Here is a 19049-nt window from a genome sequence, read left to right on the forward strand (position 1 = left end):
TGCAGACTTTTGTTTAACATCCAGTTTTTTTTTTTTTTTTTTTTTTTTTTTGAGACGGAGTCTTGCTCTGTCGCCCAGGCTGGAGTGCAGTGGCCGGATGTCAGCTCACTGCAAGCTCCGCCTCCCGGGTTCACGCCATTCTCCTGCCTCAGCCTCCCGAGTAGCTGGGACTACAGGCGCCCGCCACCTCGCCCGGGTAGTGTTTTGTATTTTTTTTTAGTAGAGACGGGGTTTCACCAGGTTAGCCAGGATGGTCTCGATCTCCTGACCTTGCGATCCGCCCATCTCGGCCTCCCAAAGTGCTGGGATTACAGGCTTGAGCCACCGCGCCCGGCCAACATCCAGTTTTTGTAGACCTTTGTTTAACATCAAGGTTTTGACCAGTTTTTGTAGACCTTTGTTTAACATCAAGGTTTTGAGGTTCATCCATGTTGTAGCGTGTATCAGTACTTCATTCCTTTTTACGGCTGAGCAATATTCCCACATACACATACACTGTAATCTGCTTATTCATGCATCTGTTGATGGACATTTGGGTTGCTCCCACCTTTGGCTACTGTGAAGAGTGCCACAATGCCCCCATCACTGGAAACTTACTACATGTTTGAAACAAGTAGGGCTGGCCGGGCGCGGTGGCTCAAGCCTGTAATCCCAGCACTTTGGGAGGCCGAGACGGGCGGATCACGAGGTCAGGAGATCGAGACCATCCTGGCTAACACGGTGAAACCCCGTCTCTACTAAAAAATACAAAAAACTAGCTGGGCGAGGTGGCGGGCGCCTGTAGTCCCAGCTACACAGGAGGCTGAGGCAGGAGAATGGCGTAAACCCGGGAGGCGGAGCTTGCAGTGAGCTGAGATCCGGCCACTGCACTCCAGCCCGGGCGACAGAGCGAGACTCCGTCTCAAAAAAAAAAAAAAAAAAAAAAAAAAAAAAAAAAAAAAAAAAGAAACAAGTAGGGCTCCAGCAAAGTGTATGTGTGATCATCGAATTTAGCACCACCAATAAAGGGACAAAATGACATGATGCCTCCTCATAGGATCTACTGGGAAATACACTCTGTCACCTTAGCCAAGCCCAGGTTGGCGGGGGCACTCTACGAGATAACTGGCTTGGGCTGTTTAAAAATAATCAACCTTATAAAAGCTTTAAAAACAAATAAAAGCTATAGGAACTGGTCTACCTCTAAAGGAAAAGTTGAAGACAATTAAGGAAATTTGAATATAAACCATGTATTAAATAAGATTATCGTATCCCTGATACATTTCTTGGGTATGATAGTAGGATTTTGATTATACAGAAAATTCTTGTTTTCAGGCGATACATGCTATAGTATTCAAGTGTTATGATGTTTACAACTTAGTTTCTTCTAAATTGTTCAGCAGCAACAACAAAGTGTGTGTGTGTGTATGTGTGTATGTGTGTGTGTGCGTGTGGTGAGAGGGACAGAAAGCAAATGTGGCAAAATGCTAAAAAGTTGCTAAATCTAGATTAAAAAGAATATGTTTTCAAAAATTTTGATTTTATTATGGTAAGAGCACTTAACATGCAGTCTACCCTCGTAACAAACATTTGTGTAAACAAGTGTATAACGCAGTATTGTTAGTTGTAAGTACCAAGTACCGTGTCTGTGACATAATAATATTTGGTCTCTGCCCCCAGTTCCTGGCTTAGGGCTCCTAAAACTGTTGTAATTTCCTGATCAACAGGGGTGCTAGGTACATCTTTCCATCTTTTGTTCTAATAGTTGAACCCCAGTCCTGATGCTGAGCTTCCAATCCCTTGGAACTTCCTGAGTGACAGCAATGTCTTTTCTTCTAAGGAGGCAACTCTTGGTGGGCTCCAGGATGGTGGCTGGTCACCAAAAGACTAAGCAGTCACTAGAGGCTTGGAACCTGCAGCCCCATTCCCATCCTCAGGGAGAGGAGAGGGCTGGAAATGGAGTTAGTGACTGATCATGTTAGTAACTGATCATGTTAGTAACTGATCATGCCTAAATGAGGAAGGCTCCATAAAGTCCAGAGTTCAGACAGCTTATGGGTTGGTGAACACAATCACAAGCTGAGAGATTGGTGTACCCCAACGCCAAGAGGACAGAAGCTCCTGTGCTTTGGAACCTTCCAGACCTCTACCTAGGTACCTCATCATCTATATCCTTTATCATATCCATTATAATAAACTGCCACACATAAGTGTTAGTTCCTGAGCACTGTGAGCCATCATAGCAAATGACAGAGTCCAAGGAGGAGGTCGTGTAAATCCTCAATTTGTAACCAGTCAGAAAGAAGCACAAGTGCCAACCTGGACTTGTGATTGGCATCTAAAGTTGGGGCAGTCTTGTAGATTGAGCTCTTCACCTGTGAGACCTAGCTCCAGGTAGACAGCATCAGAACTGAACTATACAATACCTAGTTGGTGTCTGGAGAGTTGGAGAAGGGTTGGTCCAGCAAAATCAGGGACGTAAATTTTCAGTTTCCAAGAATTGAAGACTTTTGGCAAGGAGTGGTGGCCAGGTCTGTGGCTTCTGGAAAGCGCTTAAACGCTTACACAGACAATTCCCATACATTAATGATTTTCCCTCTGTTGTCTCTACCCTTTCTGACTCCATTCCACTCACCTAGCTATTTACAATAAGTGAAATTGTTCTATAAAATCTCCATGAACAACCTGCATCAGCCAAAACATTGTGAAAACCATTGAACGTTTATCTACTTGCATTAAATAATGACCGTAATTAAGAAATAATTTAAGACTTTAACTTCTATATGTATTCTTTCTTCCTATTCTCATCCAAAAATTTTTCATATTTTTCTGCATGAAAGCTGTTTCCATACTTATTTTAACCATTTAACGTAGTATGGAGAAAGTAAGTAAAATTCAGAGGCAAGCAAAAATCCATTAGCACTTCTTTCCCTTCTTATTCCCAGAGACACTATATTTTTAAAATACCTATCTGTGCCATCTGTGGAACATAAGAATATAAGTGTATTCTTCTGATTTTAAAAATTTCTATTTTAAGAGAACTTTCCTCCCAGAGTTTTTAAGGGTTGTGCTAAAAGACAAATCTCATCAGACCCCTTTGCAGAATTTTGCAGCCTAGTTTTCTTCATATGTGGGTTTATGCTACACTGCTTTTAAAAAGTGTTACATACAGGGAAATACGTTTTTCTTGTTTTATAGCACAGTCAATCTTGAACCTACTTCCTTGCCTGAAGAAGGCAAATAAATTATAACAAACATCTGGTTGAAACCAGCCCCATGTTCTGAATATTTCAGGAAGGTTTCCATAAACACAAATACTTTGTATAGCTCAAACTGAAATCCATGGAGATAATCCATAACAAAAGAGACACACTAGCGTTTACAAAAAGCCCAAGAATCCCTTGTGTAATGTTAAAATTCACTTTCTCAAAATTTTCCAGATTAAAGGAACTAAAAGGACAACATAATGTGAAAAGACAAAATTACAGCAAATTTAGTTATGGAGCTAATTGACTTTTATTCACTATTCATGAATCAGGGCAGCCTCCATTCTGCAAAATAGGAGAGCTTTTACCGAGTAATGGTAGAACAGTGGGTAACGTAGAAACAAGGAAAACAGACCAAGAGGGAAGAAAAAGTGAATTGGCTATTGTCATGTCACTTCAGGTTTCTTTTTTATAAAAGTTAATGCAAAGGCGACTTCCTTATTACACTGACTCAGGCAGACTGGATCTCAGGAAAACTGGTCTATTTGGAGATCTTCCTGCTTCCTTGAAGTTTCAAATTTGATTATGTGGCACATAGGATGAGTGACTCCACTTTGGTTTGCTCGCGTCTGCTGGAGCCTAGTGCAGGAGCTCAGTCCAAAACAATGACTGCCCATAATTTCTGTTTAACACAACTAAATACAACATGTGGATTCCTTTGCTATACAGGACTTTAGTAAGAGAACTGCTGAAATATTTTTTCTGATTTGGGTAATTGTACTGTGGCTATGGAAGAGAAATGTTCTTGGTTTTAGGACATATATACTGTAATCAGTTCAGTTAGTTTTCTACAAATTAAATTATAAGCTAATTCCATTCAAACAGCAATCCCAGTCAAAATCCCAGGAGGCTTTTTTTGGTGTGGAAATTGTCAACCTGATCCTAAAATGCATATGGAAATTATAAGGACTTGGAATAATAAAAACACCTCTGAAAAACAACAATACCAACAAAGTTTGAAGTTGGAATCAGTTTGAATATCTGATTCCAAGAATTATTATAAAGCTACAATAATCAAAACAACATGGTACTGGCATCAAGATAGATAAACACATCAATGGCACAGAATAAAGAGTCTAGAAATAAACCTATGCATATATGGACAATTGGTATTTGATAAAGGCACAAGGGCAATGCAGTAGAGAGCTGACAGTGATCTTTCAAAAAAGAGCTGGAACAATTGGATTATACATACGCAAAAAAAAAAAGGACTTAGACACTGTACCATACACAAAAATTAACCCTAAATAGATCATAGATCTATATGGAAAACCTAAAACTATTAACACTGGTAGGAGAAAATATAGAAGAAAATTTTTGTGACCTTGGATTAAGCGAAGAATTTTTTATTATTATTATTGAGACAGAGTTTTTTGCTCTTGTCACCCAGGCTGGAGTGCAATGGTGTGATCTCAGCACACTGCAACCTCCACCTCCTGGGTTCAAGCAATTCTCCTGCCTCAGCCTCCCGAATAGCTGGGACTACAGGTACCTGCCATCGCGCCCAACGAAGTTTTATATTTTTAGTAGAGGCAGGGTTTCCCCACGTTGGCCAGGCTGGTGTCGAACTCCTGACCTCAGGTTATTCACCCGCCTCGGCCTCTCAAAGTGCTGGGATTACGGACGTGAGCCACCGCACCTGGCCGGATTAAGCAAAGATTTTAAAGATATGACATCCAACACAATCTATTAAAAACATGGATACATTGGACTTCATCAAAATTAAAACTTCTGCTCTTCAAAAGACACTGTTAAGAGATTGAAAGGATAATCCATAGACTGAAAGAAAAATCTATACAAAGCTCATGGCTGATAAATGACTTTATATCTAGAATGTACAAGAACTCTCAAAACTCAGCAATAGGAAAACAAGCAATCCTATAAAAACCAGACAAAAGATTTAAACAGATACTTCAACAAGGAATACAGATGGCAACTATGCAAATGAAAAGATGCTCACGGTCATTAGTCATTGAGGACATGCAAATTAAAGCCACAATGGGACACCACTACACACTTATTAAAATTGCAAAAATTGGGGCTCAGCAACATTCTCTTGGCTCCTGGTGGTCAGTGGGGGAAGCGTGTGGGCAAGTCAGCACTCACCATCCAGTTAATCCAGTCCTATTTGCTAATGGATTATGATCCAATCACTTAAGATTCCTATGCGCGGCCGGGCGCGGTGGCTCACGCCTGTAATCCCAGCACTTTGGGAGGCCGAGACGGGCGGATCACGAGGTCAGGAGATCGAGACCATCCCGGCTAACACGGTGAAACCCCGTCTCTACTAAAAAGAAGTACAAAAAACTAGCCGGGCGAGGTGGCGGGCGCCTGTAGTCCCAGCTACTCGGGAGGCTGAGGCAGGAGAATGGCGTAAACCCGGGAGGCGGAGCTTGCAGTGAGCTGAGATCCGGCCACTGCACTCCAGCCTGGGCGACAGAGCGAGACTCCGTCTCAAAAAAAAAAAAAAAAAAATTCCTATGCAAAGCATTGTGTGATAGATAACACAGCAGGCTGGCTAGATATTTTAGATAAAGTAGAACAAGAAGAGTCTGGAGCCATGAGATAACAGATATGAGGACTGGCGAGGGCTTCCTGTTGGTCTTTTGAGTCACGGGCCAGGCAGTTTTGGAAAAAAATCTATACATTTCAAAGACAGATTCTCAGAGTAAATGATTATGATGCGTTTCCAATGATTTTATTTGGCCATAAAGCAGATCTGGATCTTTAAAGACAAGTAACACAGGTAGGACAGAGTTAGTACGGCAACTTAAGGCAGCATACCCAGAAGGCATTAGCAAAGGATAGAATGAGTGTAGCTTAAACTTTCCATTAACTTGTCCAAGTTATAAGGAAATTTCAAGAGCAGTAACTTCCTTCTTCACCAGAACCGACACGGAAAGAAAAAGACAAGAAAGGCTGCTACTGTGTCATTTTCTAGAATCCTTTGAGTTTTAGCTATCAGCCTCCAGGAAGAGCCCTCATCTTCTTTTTCTCTCCTTACGGTTTACATCTCATTAGTATCTTTCCAGCCTTAGACAAACGTTAGCCTTAGACCAAGAAGCTGGTGAGTCCTTTCCACCTAACTAACTAAGTTGGTGAGTCCTTTCCACCTAAGCTAACATAATGATCATTTCCAGACAAATTTAAAGGAAATGCCAAGGCTGCTTCAAAATTATCTGATTTCATTAAAATATATATGCCAGGCATAGTGGCTTTTTAGTAGAGACAGGGTTTCACCACATTAGCCAGGATGGTCTTGATCTCCTGACCTCGTGATCTGCCTGCCTCGGCCTCCCAAAGTGCTGGGATTATAGGCGTGAGCCATTGCGCCCGGCCAATAAGTACTTTTATATGTTTATAAGCATTATACTTTACAACATACCTTGTAAATATGTAAAGGTAAGTATTTAATTCTCATTGTTCACTTTTAACTGACAAAGCATAAAAAGTGGAAACTACAGAAGCTGTGGTAGAACTTGTACTTGCTGGTCTGGTTTTCGTTGTATCCACCTTTGGCCAGTCACATATCTACTCAAGAAACCTTCCCAATAGAGTACAACAGGATGAGACTCTGAGATCGTTTTCAGTATCTCCTACTAGAGATTGACTGTTATATCTCAGGTATGAAGCATAAAATTTTAGTTGACAATTAGTATAATTGTGGATGGCTTCTGACTTTGTTTTTTAATTCTGTGGATTGTGTTTAAACAATTCAAAAGCATGTTCCTAATTTTTAGATACTAAAATACACAGTTGTCACTTTATTGAACATGTACAAAAGTCCCATGAAGTTTTTTTTTTTCTTTTTTTGAGACAGAGTCTCACTCTGTTGCCCAGGCTGGAGTGCAGTGGCGCAATCTCAGTTCACTGCAAGCTCCGCCTCCCGGGTTCACGCCATTCTCCTGCCTCAGCCTCCCAAGTAGCTGGGATTACAGGCACCTGCCACCACGTCTGGCTATTTTTTTTTTTTTTTCGTATTTTTAGTAGAGACGGGGTTTCACCATGTTAGCCAGGATAGTCTCAATCTCCTGACCTCGTGATCCGCCCACCTCGGCCTCCCAAAGTGCTGGGATTACAGGCATGAGCCACCATGCCCGGCCAGTCCCATAAAGTTTATAAAGCATACCCTTATATAGCTTCAGGTGCCAGAATTAAAATTGATCTGTATCACAAGAAAAAAAATTGAAAAATTAAATAGACTACAACGAGTGATGGTAAGGACATGGAGCAATTAGAACTCTCATGCCCTGCCAGTGAGAATGTAAAATGATGTAATAATTTGGAAGAAACTTTGGTGATTTCTGGAAAATTTAAACCTGCAACTATCATATAATCAAGCCATTACATTCTTAGGTTTACCTATGAATAAAGAAAGTATCTGTTCATACAAAGATCTGTAGGTGAAAGTTCATGGTAGTATTATTCATAATAGCTATGAGCCAAATATTCATCAATAGATGGCTGGACAAATTGCAATACATCCATGCAAGAGAATGCTGCTTAGAAACAAAAAGCAATGAACCACTGACATATATGAGAAAGAGCCTCAAAATAATTATGCTGAGTGAAAGAAGCCAGACAAAAGGAGAGTATATATGATGTGATTCCATTTATACAAAACTCTAGAAAATGCAAACTAATCTGTGGTGACAGATCAGATCATATCAGGTGCAGTGTGGCTCACACCTGTAATCCCAGTACTTTGAGAGGTCAAGATGGGAGGATCCCTTGAGCCCAGGGGTTCAAGACCAGCCTAGACAACATAGAGAGACCCCATTTGTAGATAAAGAAAGAGAGAAAGAAAGAAAGAAAGAAAGAAAGAAAGAAAGAAAGAAAGAAAGAAAGAAAGAAAGAAAGAAAGAAAGAAAGAAAGAAAGAAGGAAGAGAAGAGAAGAAAGAGAAAGGAAGGAAGGAAGAAAAGAAAGGAGATCAGTGGTTGCTTGGGAAGGGGGTGGGGGGTGGGCAGAGAAGGAGGGCTTACTGTTTGATTTTATTACTAAATGAAGCATTTTGCTACTTTAAAATATATTCCAAGTACTAATAGCTTAAACTCACTTTCCTGGTGGTGGCAAGAAAAATGCATTCTGGGATTTTGATTTAGAGATCTTAAAACATCTTTAAAAAACATCTCTCATCACCACTGGAAGTAACTATTATATCAACTCCTTACTTAAAACTTGATAATTAAATGGAAAGAAGATAGCAATTATCCTTTCTTTCCTGTAAGAATTGAATTGTAGGGTAGTCAAATGGTGCTACATGATGAGACAAAATTGTTAACTGCGGAAATTCTAGCTAATAAATGAAGAATAAATGATAGAATAAGAAAATCACCATTTTGCAGTTTCAAATAAAACAAGTAATTCAGGCAAGGATCATGACTTAAATCACTAGATGAAAGTTTGCAGCATGCCAGTCATCACATCGGATTACTTCCTTCCTAGACCCACTGACCAATTGTAGACACAAATAATGGGACAAGCACACACTGTGTGTGCATCCTGATGTGATGTAACATGAAGTGCACAGCAACACTTGGGAAGAAGTCTTGCCCAAAAGCTTTCATCTAAATCTAATCAAGCATTTAGCTCTAACTTCCATCTTTTAAAAGAAATACAAGGGATAGAGGAACAAATTAACCCTACAAAGAAGCAGACAAACTCACAAAGTGAGACATCCTGCAGGACCCATGTCAAATGGTTTCTTCAAGGCTTCATTGACAAGAAAACAAAGGGGAGACACTGTTCTACACGAAAGACATAAAAACCAAATATAACACGTGGGTCTTATTTGGATTTGGGTTCAAACAAATTGCCAGTAAAAGTGTATTTTGTTTGGGCACAGTGGTTCACACCTGTATCCCATTACTTTGGGAGGCTGAGGCAGGAGGATCACTCGTGCCTGGGAGTTTGACAGCAGCCAGGGAAACATAAGGAAGCCCCGCCTCTATCAAAAAGAAAAAAGAACAAGAAAAAAAGTGTAGTTTTGGTGCAGTTTAGGATATCTGAACTTGGTTTACATGATTTTAAGCAATTTTTGTTAACTACGCTAGGTATGGCAAGAGTACTATGGTTACACACAAAATACTAATTTTAAAATTATGCAAACTAAGGTATTTAGTATTAAAATATCTTAATGTGTGAGTTCACTAGACACAAAGGAAACAACAGACACTGCGGCCTACATAAGGGTGGAAGGTGGAGGATGAGGAGGAAAAGCTACCGACTGAGTACTATGCCAATTATTTGGGTGATGAAATAATCTGTACAATCCCCACGACGCAAAATTTACCCATATATCAAACCTGCACATGTACTCCTGAACCTAAAAGGTAAAAAAGTTATACAAAAAAAAAAGATTTGTTTTAAAATATTTTTTGCAAAATAATGGATAAAACGTATACGGCAAATTATTAAATAACTATAAACCTAGGTCATGGGTATATGGGAATTCATACTCTTCTGTCTACTTTCTGTATGTTTGAAATTTCCCACAATATAATTTCCAAGATATGTGATAACACAAAATATGCTCCTGCTAACACAAATGTCAAATGTGTGAAACGTTGAAAACATGGAGGTGAATTGGATCTAGAACCACTGTAGTTTGATTCAAATTAGGCACAGGTCATTGAGCACCTGTCATGTCTTCATCACTAATCCACTCACATGTGGTCACACGTGTCTTGACTTTCCACTACTGAGCCATGTGATCTTGAGTAATTTACTTTACCTCCTAGTTCCTTCATTGGTAAAGTGAGGGTAAGGGGTAGTCACTCTCACCGGGTTGCTGTGAGGATTACATGAGTTAATACTCTAGGGATCTGGTGGGTAGATAGTTCCTATTCTGGGTGATAGACCAGAAACAGCCATTCAACAAGTATTTGTGTATATCTCAAGTATTTGTGTATATCTCGAGTATTTGCATATATCTTCCACGGGCCAGACACATACTGTGTGTTCCCTCACTGAGCTTGTAGACTAGGACAGCCATAAAGAAATTTCTCAAGTCACCACAGCCATACACAGATACAAGCAATGATAAGTGCCATGAAAGAAAAGAACAGTGGCTATCAGAGATGTGTTGAATGATCAGTTAGGAAGTCGGACTCCAAGTTCAGGCCATGAAAGAGAGCAGTTCAATGGGTAAAGCAGAGACTTTGGGCAGAATACTTGGGTTTGAAACCAGCTCTACCACGTCCTGCTAGCTGCATCACCTTGAGCAATTTACTTCATCTCTTATTTCCCTCATCTGTACCATGAGTGCAGGAATAGTCCTTACCTCACACGGGTGTTGTGAAGATTGCTAGTTAATTGTGGATGTTGCTTAGAACAGCACCTGGCACATACCAAGCGCTGGATAAGGTTGTGTGTTGTTACCTCCGTGGTGCTTTGATCCAGAGCAAAACGGGGTGTAATGTTATCAACCCTGCCTCAAGGTGTGTGGGCTGTGAGGACTTAATGAGTTAACATTTTGAATTACTTTTTTTTTCCCCGTAAATTCTACCTAGCAGCACAGGAGAGTCACTTGGAGAGTTCTTTTTTTTTTTTTTTTTTTTTTTTTTGAGACGGAGTCTCGCTCTGTCGCCCAGGCTGGAGTACAGTGGCCGGATCTCAGCTCACTGCAAGCTCCGCCTCCCGGGTTCACGCCATTCTCCTGCCTCAGCCTCCGGAATAGCTGGGACTACAGGCGCCCGCCACCTCGCCTGGCTAGTTTTTTGTATTTTTTAGTAGAGACGGGGTTTCACCGTGTTAGCCAGGATGGTCTCGATCTCCTGACCTCGTGATCCGCCCGTCTCGGCCTCCCAAAGTGCTGGGATTACAGGCTTGAGCCACCACGCCCGGCTTGGAGAGTTCTTAAAAGGGGAAAAAGGAAAAAAAAAAAAAGGTGTACAGGCTTCATTCTGAAACAAACGACTTAGAAATTCCAGGGATGAGCAGGGCGCGGTGGCTCATGCCTGTAATCCCAGCACTTTGGGAGGCTGAGGCGGGCAGATCACCTGTGATTGGGAGTTCGAGACCACTCTGACCAACATGGAGAAACCCCGTCTCTATTAAAAAGACAAAATTAGCCAGGTGTGGTGGCACATGCCTGTAACCCCAGTTACTCGGCAGTCTGAGGCAGAAGAATCACTTGAACCTGGGAGGTGGAGGTTGCGGTGAGCCGAAGATCGCGCCATTGCACTCCAGCCTGGGCAACAAGAGTGAAACTCAGTCTCAAAATAATAAACAAACAAACAAACAAACAAACAAATAAATCCCAGGGACAGAGCCTGGGCAGCTGTATTTATAGAAGCTTCTGTTGAGAACCACTGATCTAGGCTTTCGAAATGTAAAAGCAGTTTTAAAAGTGTAAAACTCTCCAATGCAATGGGTTTTTTTACTATTGGCACCCCAACGCTGTACAATCCATGATCTTACAGCACACACATGATCTTCATCTTCAGAAGAGTTTATGTTTCAATAGAAGGGTCTCGCCCAAATTCCTCTCTCCTCCCACATCACCCCTATGTACTTCAAGAGCAGAACAAATAAGAAGAAGAAGGAGAAGGAGAAGGAGAAGGAGAAGGAGAAGAAAAACACCCAAGTAAACACCTTTGCCCCATCTAATGATTCGGCTCTTGTATGTTTCATGGGCTCAACTTGGGAACCAACTGGAACACACACGCTCCCGGGTCACATTATTTCCAGAGAGAAACCGCTCAACCAAACGCAATGAGCAGGCTTCTTTACAGAAAGGTACTGCTATGCATCCAGGAAATCTCCAAAACGGTAAAGGGAACACTGCTGTTTGTCAGGAGGGTGGGGAGACGAAGGAATCAGGTTCTAACTACTTAGACATTACTTTTCCATCTATGAATCAACAGTTCGAGAAACGAGTTTGCCAACTTTTGAGGGGTTAAAGTGCTCAAGCGTTGGATGGAGTCATGGTTACATTTTGGTGGATACAGTTGCCAAAAGTCATCGAGCTGTAGCCGTATAACTGCGCCTTTTATTGTAGGCAAGATGCACCTCAATTAAAAAAAAGATAACGTGGCCGGGCGCGGTGGCTCAAGCCTGTAATCCCAGCACTTTGGGAGGCCAAGACGGGCGGATCACGGGGTCACAAGATCAAGACCATCCTAGCTAACATGGTGAAACCCCGTCTCTACTAAAAAAATACAAAAAACTACAGGGCGAGGTGGCGGGCGCCTGTAGTCCCAGCTATTCCGGAGGCTGAGGCAGGAGAATGGCGTGAACCCGGGAGGCGGAGCTTGCAGTGAGCTGAGATCCGGCCACTGTACTCCAGCCTGGGCGACAGAGCGAGACTCCGTCTCAAAAAAAAAAAAAAAAAAAAAAAAAAAAAAAAAAAAAAAAAAAAAAAGATAACGCAGGAGAAAATAAAGTTAAACAGCCATTAGCGAAGAGGTTCTCCTGAGGAAACAAACCAGCGTCCACGTTAGCGCCAAACGCCCTCTTTCACCCGCCTGCTGTGGCCGACAGGGGAACGAGGGTTGGAAGGTTCTCTGCAGGTTCTGGAATCCAGACCATCCCGAGGGAGGACACGGAGCCCACGCGCCGCTGCCCGGGGGCGGGGTCCTTACCCAGCAGCACGAAGTACAGGACCCACTGCAGCACGGCCACCGTTTGCAGCCGGCGCGCCAGGGGGATGTTGAGCGGTGCAAACTCGACCTTCATGGCCCAGCCGGGCGAGGACTGCGCCAGCCACTGCCGCCTGCACCCCCGCTGCTCTGTGGCGCCTGTGGGCAGTGCCCGGCCGGATCCGGGCCCCGCGCTGGGCACTAGCTGGGCGGAGAGGAGGAGGCAGAGGCTAGGCAGCTGGCGGGGACCCAACTTCGCCCTGGGTAGGAGGGCGGGCTCGGCTGAGGTTGGGGGCAGCCAATCACAAGCGCCCCGCGCCAGAGTTGGCCCAGCGGCCTGGCCCCGCAGCAGCTGCCGCGGCCGGGGGCGCATTGGCTAGCGCGCCCGGGCGCTGGCGAAAGCGCGCCGCATGGGACACGAGGGAAGGAGAGAGGGGTCAGCTGGCAGCCAGCCCGTGCTGGATAACGCGGGCTCCAGCCGCCTGGCTGAGGACCTGGGATCTCCACGAGGATCTGACCATTGTTTAGCTGATTGATCACCCAGCGTTTGCCTTCAGCACCCGCCCTTAAACCCACGCCTTCCTTCGAACCCTCTGTGACTGGGGAAGGGTTAGTTTGAGGAATCGCACGCCAGCTGGAGAGAGGAGTCAGACTTGTTTCTTGGCTTATTGGTCTGTGTCCCCCCGCCACCTCCAGTTTCCCCTGGAAGGGGGAAGAGGACGTGGCTTCCTCACTCTTGGGTCCTCAGATCCCTACAGGAGCTCTGGGAACCTTTCACCCATTCATTCATTCAACCCATATTTATTAAGCACTGGCCACGTGCTGGGCACCATCCGGGCGCTCGGATAACCAAGCTGTCAAGCTTGTCTGTGTGAAGAGACCACCAACAGGCTTTGTGTAAATAAGGCTGTTTATTCACCTGGGTGCAAGTGGGCTGAGTCCGAAAAGAGTCAGCGAAGGGAGATGGGGAAGGGGTTGCTTTACAGGAGTTGAGCAGGTAATGGAAAATTACAGTAAAAGGTAGTTTTCTATTAGCAGAGGAAGGGGTCACCAGGTACACGGTGGGGAGATCATAAGACTCATTGTCCAGAAGAAGAATGTCACAAAGTCGATTGATCAGCTAAGGTATGGCAGGGAGCAGTCACAATGATAAAATGTTGTAATGTTGGTTAATCAGTTAAGGCAGGAACTGGCTGTTTTACTTGTGTTTTTTTGGCTGCTCCAGGCTTCTTGGCTCCTGCAGGCCACCTGGATGTGTATGTGCAGGTCACATGAAGGTTATAATGGCTGAGCTTGGGCTCAGAGGCCTGACACAAGCTATTCATTGTCTTGTGTTCAGAGTACAGGGAGAAACAGCCATCAGCAAAACAACTACACAATTTGGTGTATAATTACAAGTAAGACCCTACTGTGAATGACCAGAAGATTCCCAAACCAAGACTGCTGCGTGGTCAGGGAAGTGTCTGAAGAAGTGCCCTTACTTGAGCTGTAGCCAAATTTAGTTAACCCAGCAGTCATCCAGGCAAAGGGAAGCACGCGTGCAAAGGTCCTGTGGCCGAACTCCAGGAAGAGCTCAAAGAGTGGGAGCTTGGGGGACAAGGGTGAGATTGGGGTGACATCAGGCAAAAATGGTGGGTAAGGTCCAGAGCCTTGCAGACTGTGTTTAGGGTTCAAGTTTGTACCCCAAGAGCAATACAAGACACTGAAGGGTTTCAATTATGATATGCTAAATGGATAAATGGATGGCTAGATTCTAAATAGTGCCTAGTCCTTGGGAGCAACCACTGCACTTTATTTATAAATGTTAATTACCACATAGTTGAAGAACTGAAAATGATGAGTAGCTGTCAAGTCTTGCTGGAGAGGACTTGGAACAGGGCAAAACAACAGAGTTGGCCCTCCCTTCTCCCACATCCTCTGCCCTTTTCTTCTTCAACATTTTAATACAAAGAGAGTTGGATTAAAACAAATACCAGGGCCACTTGGAGGAGTTGTTTGTGACTTTTTGTATGCAAAACTTGTTTGGGGTTTTTTTTTTCCTCCTACTTAAGGAGTCACTTTCTTCTTTCCTTTTAGATTTCTTCCTTAAACTTTCCCCCAGTGCTAGGTAGGGACACTATGAACACACACTGTGAACACACTTTATGTACATTTACTCATTGACTATTTGTGGAAAGCTTTCTATGTATTAGGCACTGGGTAGGGAAAGGAGGTGAGCTACAATGGTGAATAAGAAAGGTCCCTGTCCTGCTGCAACTCACAGTCTAGTGGGAGAAACAGAAAATACCTACCTACATAGACAACCAAATTTGTGACAGTGTCCTGAAGGAAACACATAGGCTGACATAGCACAATGGGCACCTATTTAGAACAGATTGGAGATAGCAAGAGTGGAAGTAGGCATATCCCCTAAGGAGAGTATTGTAGGATGATTGCAGAGGATGTGGAAGCTTGGGAAAATAGAGATAGACTTGAGGTATGCATGGTATAAATAGTAGGACTGTTTGATTAATTGGATTCCGAATCTATCGGTAAAGAAGAGTAAAACACCCAGCACTCCTGATCCTGATCACTTGGAGTTTGCTTGCTTAGTAATGTGTTTGTTACTTTCCCAGAGCACTAAGCTAATAGATAAGAACTGTCATATCCTGTCACAGCCATCACAGCCAACTGAAACAAAGCATGGACTCATCAGCACTCAGTCAATGCAACAGTCCATCACCATTTTAATCAACAATTTTTTATTTTTTCACTCATTATTATACTCTCATCCTTTTGACATTCAACATGTATTTATTTGTTTACATATTGTGTGCCAAGTTATGAGAGTTAAGTGATCACTGGATTGACATAGTGGGAACGTTTTAATTCATCAAGCTATTCAAAACAATTCTTTCATATGAGCCTAAGATTCCAGAGCCTAACTGCTATACTAGGCTGCATCTCAAATAATATAAGGAAGAAAGGGAGTGTTGTCACAACAGAGGAACAAGTCATTGAAGGGTAAGTAGATGAATGCTGATGACGGAACCTGTCATTTGGGTTGAGGTGTAGTTATCCATTCAGTCAACAAATATTTTAGCAAATGATTAAAGAAAAATACATTTGGCAGAAGCATCAGCTTTGTTCCTATGGGCCTGCAATTGGCTAAATATGAGTGAATAATACATATATATGTTTACAATAATTCAACGAAAATGTATCGAGCACCACAGCTGTGGCAAGTCCTGGGGAAGGAACCAGCACAGTCCCTTGGAAGATCTGGGATTCCACTGATGGGTATGGTTCCTCTTTCTACTTCTCAACTCTGATGAAGAAATAAGAAGGTCACAGGCCAGAATGCCTCAACAATAATGAAAGGCTACTCTTGGAACTGAGAAATAAGAAATCTTTTCTTTGTTTTATTTATTTCTTCCTGTGCACTTTACTATAACTAACTTCTACTTGTAGAAAGGTGACAATGTCTTTCTATAACATGATGTTTTACTGTAACTTAAGTAAAAATGTTCTCATTGTCAGGTTAAAAAGGAAATAGTATTCTGTTAGTATTCTGTCTAGACAGAGTCCTTAGAAGGGATGGTTTAGGGCAAAGGTCATGGTTCTGATTTTCATAAGATGCATTAATCATAAAAGTAAGTATTCTGTCTCTCTGTCACACACACACACACACACACACAAACACACAAACACACACCACTGACAGCAACCAGCTCTGGTTAATGTCTCACGTGTCCGTGTGAAGAGACCACCAAACAGGCTTTGTGTGAGCAACAAGGCTGTTTATTTCACCAGGGTGCAGGCGGGCTGAGTCTGAAAAGGGCGTCAGCAAAGGGTGGTGGATTATCATTAGTTCTTATAGGTTTTGGGATAGGCGGTGGAGTTAGGAGCAGTGTTTTCCGGGCAGGGGGTGGATCTCACAAAGTACATTCTCAAGGATGGGGAGAATTACAAGGAACCTTCTTAAGGATGGGGGAGATTACAAAGTACATTGATCAGTTAGGGTGGGGCAGAAACAAATTACAATGGTGGAATGTCATCAGTTAAGACTATTTTCACTTCTTTTGTGGATCTTCAGTTGCTTCAGGCCATCTGGATGTATACGTGCAGGTCACAGGGGATATGATGGCTTAGCTTGGGCTCAGAGGCCTGACATTCCTGTCTTCTCATATTAGTAAGAAAAATAACATAAAGCCGGGCACGGTGGCTCAAGCCTGTAATCCCAGCACTTTAGGAGGCCGAGACGGGCGGATCACGAGGTCAGGAGATCGAGACCATCCTGGCTAACACGGGGAAACCCCGTCTCTACTAAAAAATACAAAAAACTAGCCGGGCGAGGTGGCCGGCGCTTGTAGTCCCAGCTACTTGGGAGGCTGAGGCAGGAGAATGGCGTAAACCCGGGAGGCGGAGCTTGCAGTGAGCTGAGATCTGGCCACTGCACTCCAGCCTGGGCGACAGAGCGAGACTCCGTCTCAAAAAAAAAAAAAGAAAAATAACATAAAATAGTGCTGAAGTGTTGGGGGGTGGTACGGAGAGATAATGGGCGATGTTTCTCAGGGCTGCTTTGAGTGGGATTAGGGGCGGCATGGGACCTACAGTGGGAGAGATTCAACTGAAGAAAGATTTTGGGGTAAGGGGTGATATTGTGGGGTTGTTAGAAGGAGCATTTGTCATATAGAATTATTGGTGATGGCCTGAATGCGGTTTTATATGAATTGAGAAACTAAATGAAAGACACAAGGTCCGAATTAAGAGAAGGAGAAAAACAGGTATTAAAGGACTAAGAATTGGGAGTACCCAGGACGTCCAATTAGAGAGTGCCCAAGGGGGTTCAGCATAATTACTTGTTTGGTTGGTGAGTCTTGGGGCTCTATTCTTGACAGAATCCTCTTTTTTAAGTTGAAGGCTGAGCTTGGTGAGGTGGGTTTTTAAAAGACCATTAGTCCATCCTACCTTTCCTGAAGATTGAGGATGGTAAGGGGTATGAAGGTTTTACTGAATACCAAGAGCCTGAGAAACTGCTTGGGTGATTTGACTAAGAAAGGCTGGTCTGTTATCAGACTGTATAGAAGTGGGAAGGCCAAACTGAGGAATTATTCTGACAAAAGGGAAGAAATGACCAAGGTGGCCTTCTCAGACGCTGTGGGAAAGGCCTCTACCTATTCAGTGAAAGCGTCTACCCAGACCAAGAGGTATTTTAGTTTCCTGACCCAGAGCATGTGAGTAAAGTCAATTTGCCAGTCCTGGGCAGGGGCAAATCCCCGGGCTTGATGTGTAGGGAAGGGAGGGGCCCTGAACAATCCCTGAGGAGTAGTAGAAGAGCAGATGGAACACTGAGAAGTGATTTTCTTAAGGATAGATTTCCACGATGGAAAGGAAATGAGAGGTTCTAAGAGGTGGGCTAGCAGCTTGTAACCTACATGGAAGAGGTTATGAAATGACGACAGAATAGAATGGGCCTGTGAGGCTGGAAGGAGATATTTTCCTTGGTCCAAGAACCATTTGCCTTGTGTGGGAAGAGATTGATAGGTGGAAGTTTCACTGGGAGAGTAGGCAGGAGTGACTGATAAGGAGGAGAAAAATTGGCCATGAGGGACAGAAGTTGGAATGCTAGCTGCTTCTTTAGCTACCTTATCAGCATAAGCATTGCCCTGAGCGATGGAATCTGATGTCTTTTGATGGTCCTTGCCGTGTATGACTCCAGCTTCCTTTGGAAGTAAAGTGGCCTTGAGAAGAGTTTTTATTAAAGAGGCATTAATGATGGAGGAGCCTTGCGTCATGAGGAAACCTCTTTCAGCCCATATAACAGCGTGGTGGTGCAGGATATGGAAGGCATATTTAGAGTCAGTATAAATATTGATGCATAATTCCTTTGCAAGAGTAAGGGCCCAAGTTAAGGCAATGAGTTTGAGTTGTGGAGAGGTAGTGGAGTGGGGCAGAACGCTAGCCTCAATGATAGATGTGGAAGATACTATAGCATAGCCTGCCTTTGCTGGTGTGTGGCGATTAAGCCTGGTGAAACTGCCATCAATAAACAAAGTGTAATCAGGGTGAGGAACAAGAAAGAAGGAAATATGGGGAAATGGAGTGAAGGTCAGGTATATCAGAGAGATACAGCCATGGGGGTCAGGTGTGGTATCAGAAATAATGTGGGAGGCTGCATTGAAGTCCAGGCCAGGAACAATGGTAACTGTGGGAGACTCAACAAAGAGTGAGTACAGCTG

At 43.3% G+C, this 19049-nt stretch overlaps 2 protein-coding genes across 2 annotated transcripts in view; one reads left to right on the forward strand and one right to left on the reverse strand.

Annotated features, from left to right (window-relative positions):
- The window catches only part of MOGAT1 (monoacylglycerol O-acyltransferase 1), a 41319-nt gene extending 28266 nt beyond the window's left edge, over window positions 1-13053 (reverse strand). The window contains exon 1 of the mRNA XM_050752083.1: window positions 12832-13053. Coding sequence (XP_050608040.1) covers window positions 12832-12925 — 94 coding nt within the window. The 5' untranslated portion in view covers window positions 12926-13053. The remainder of the gene's footprint in view (window positions 1-12831) is intronic.
- The window catches only part of FARSB (phenylalanyl-tRNA synthetase subunit beta), an 896824-nt gene that overhangs the window by 779440 nt on the left and 98335 nt on the right, over window positions 1-19049 (forward strand). The window lies entirely within an intron of this gene.

Source organism: Macaca thibetana, chromosome 12 (genome assembly GCF_024542745.1).
Source record: "Macaca thibetana thibetana isolate TM-01 chromosome 12, ASM2454274v1, whole genome shotgun sequence".
Lineage (NCBI taxonomy): Eukaryota > Metazoa > Chordata > Mammalia > Primates > Cercopithecidae > Macaca > Macaca thibetana.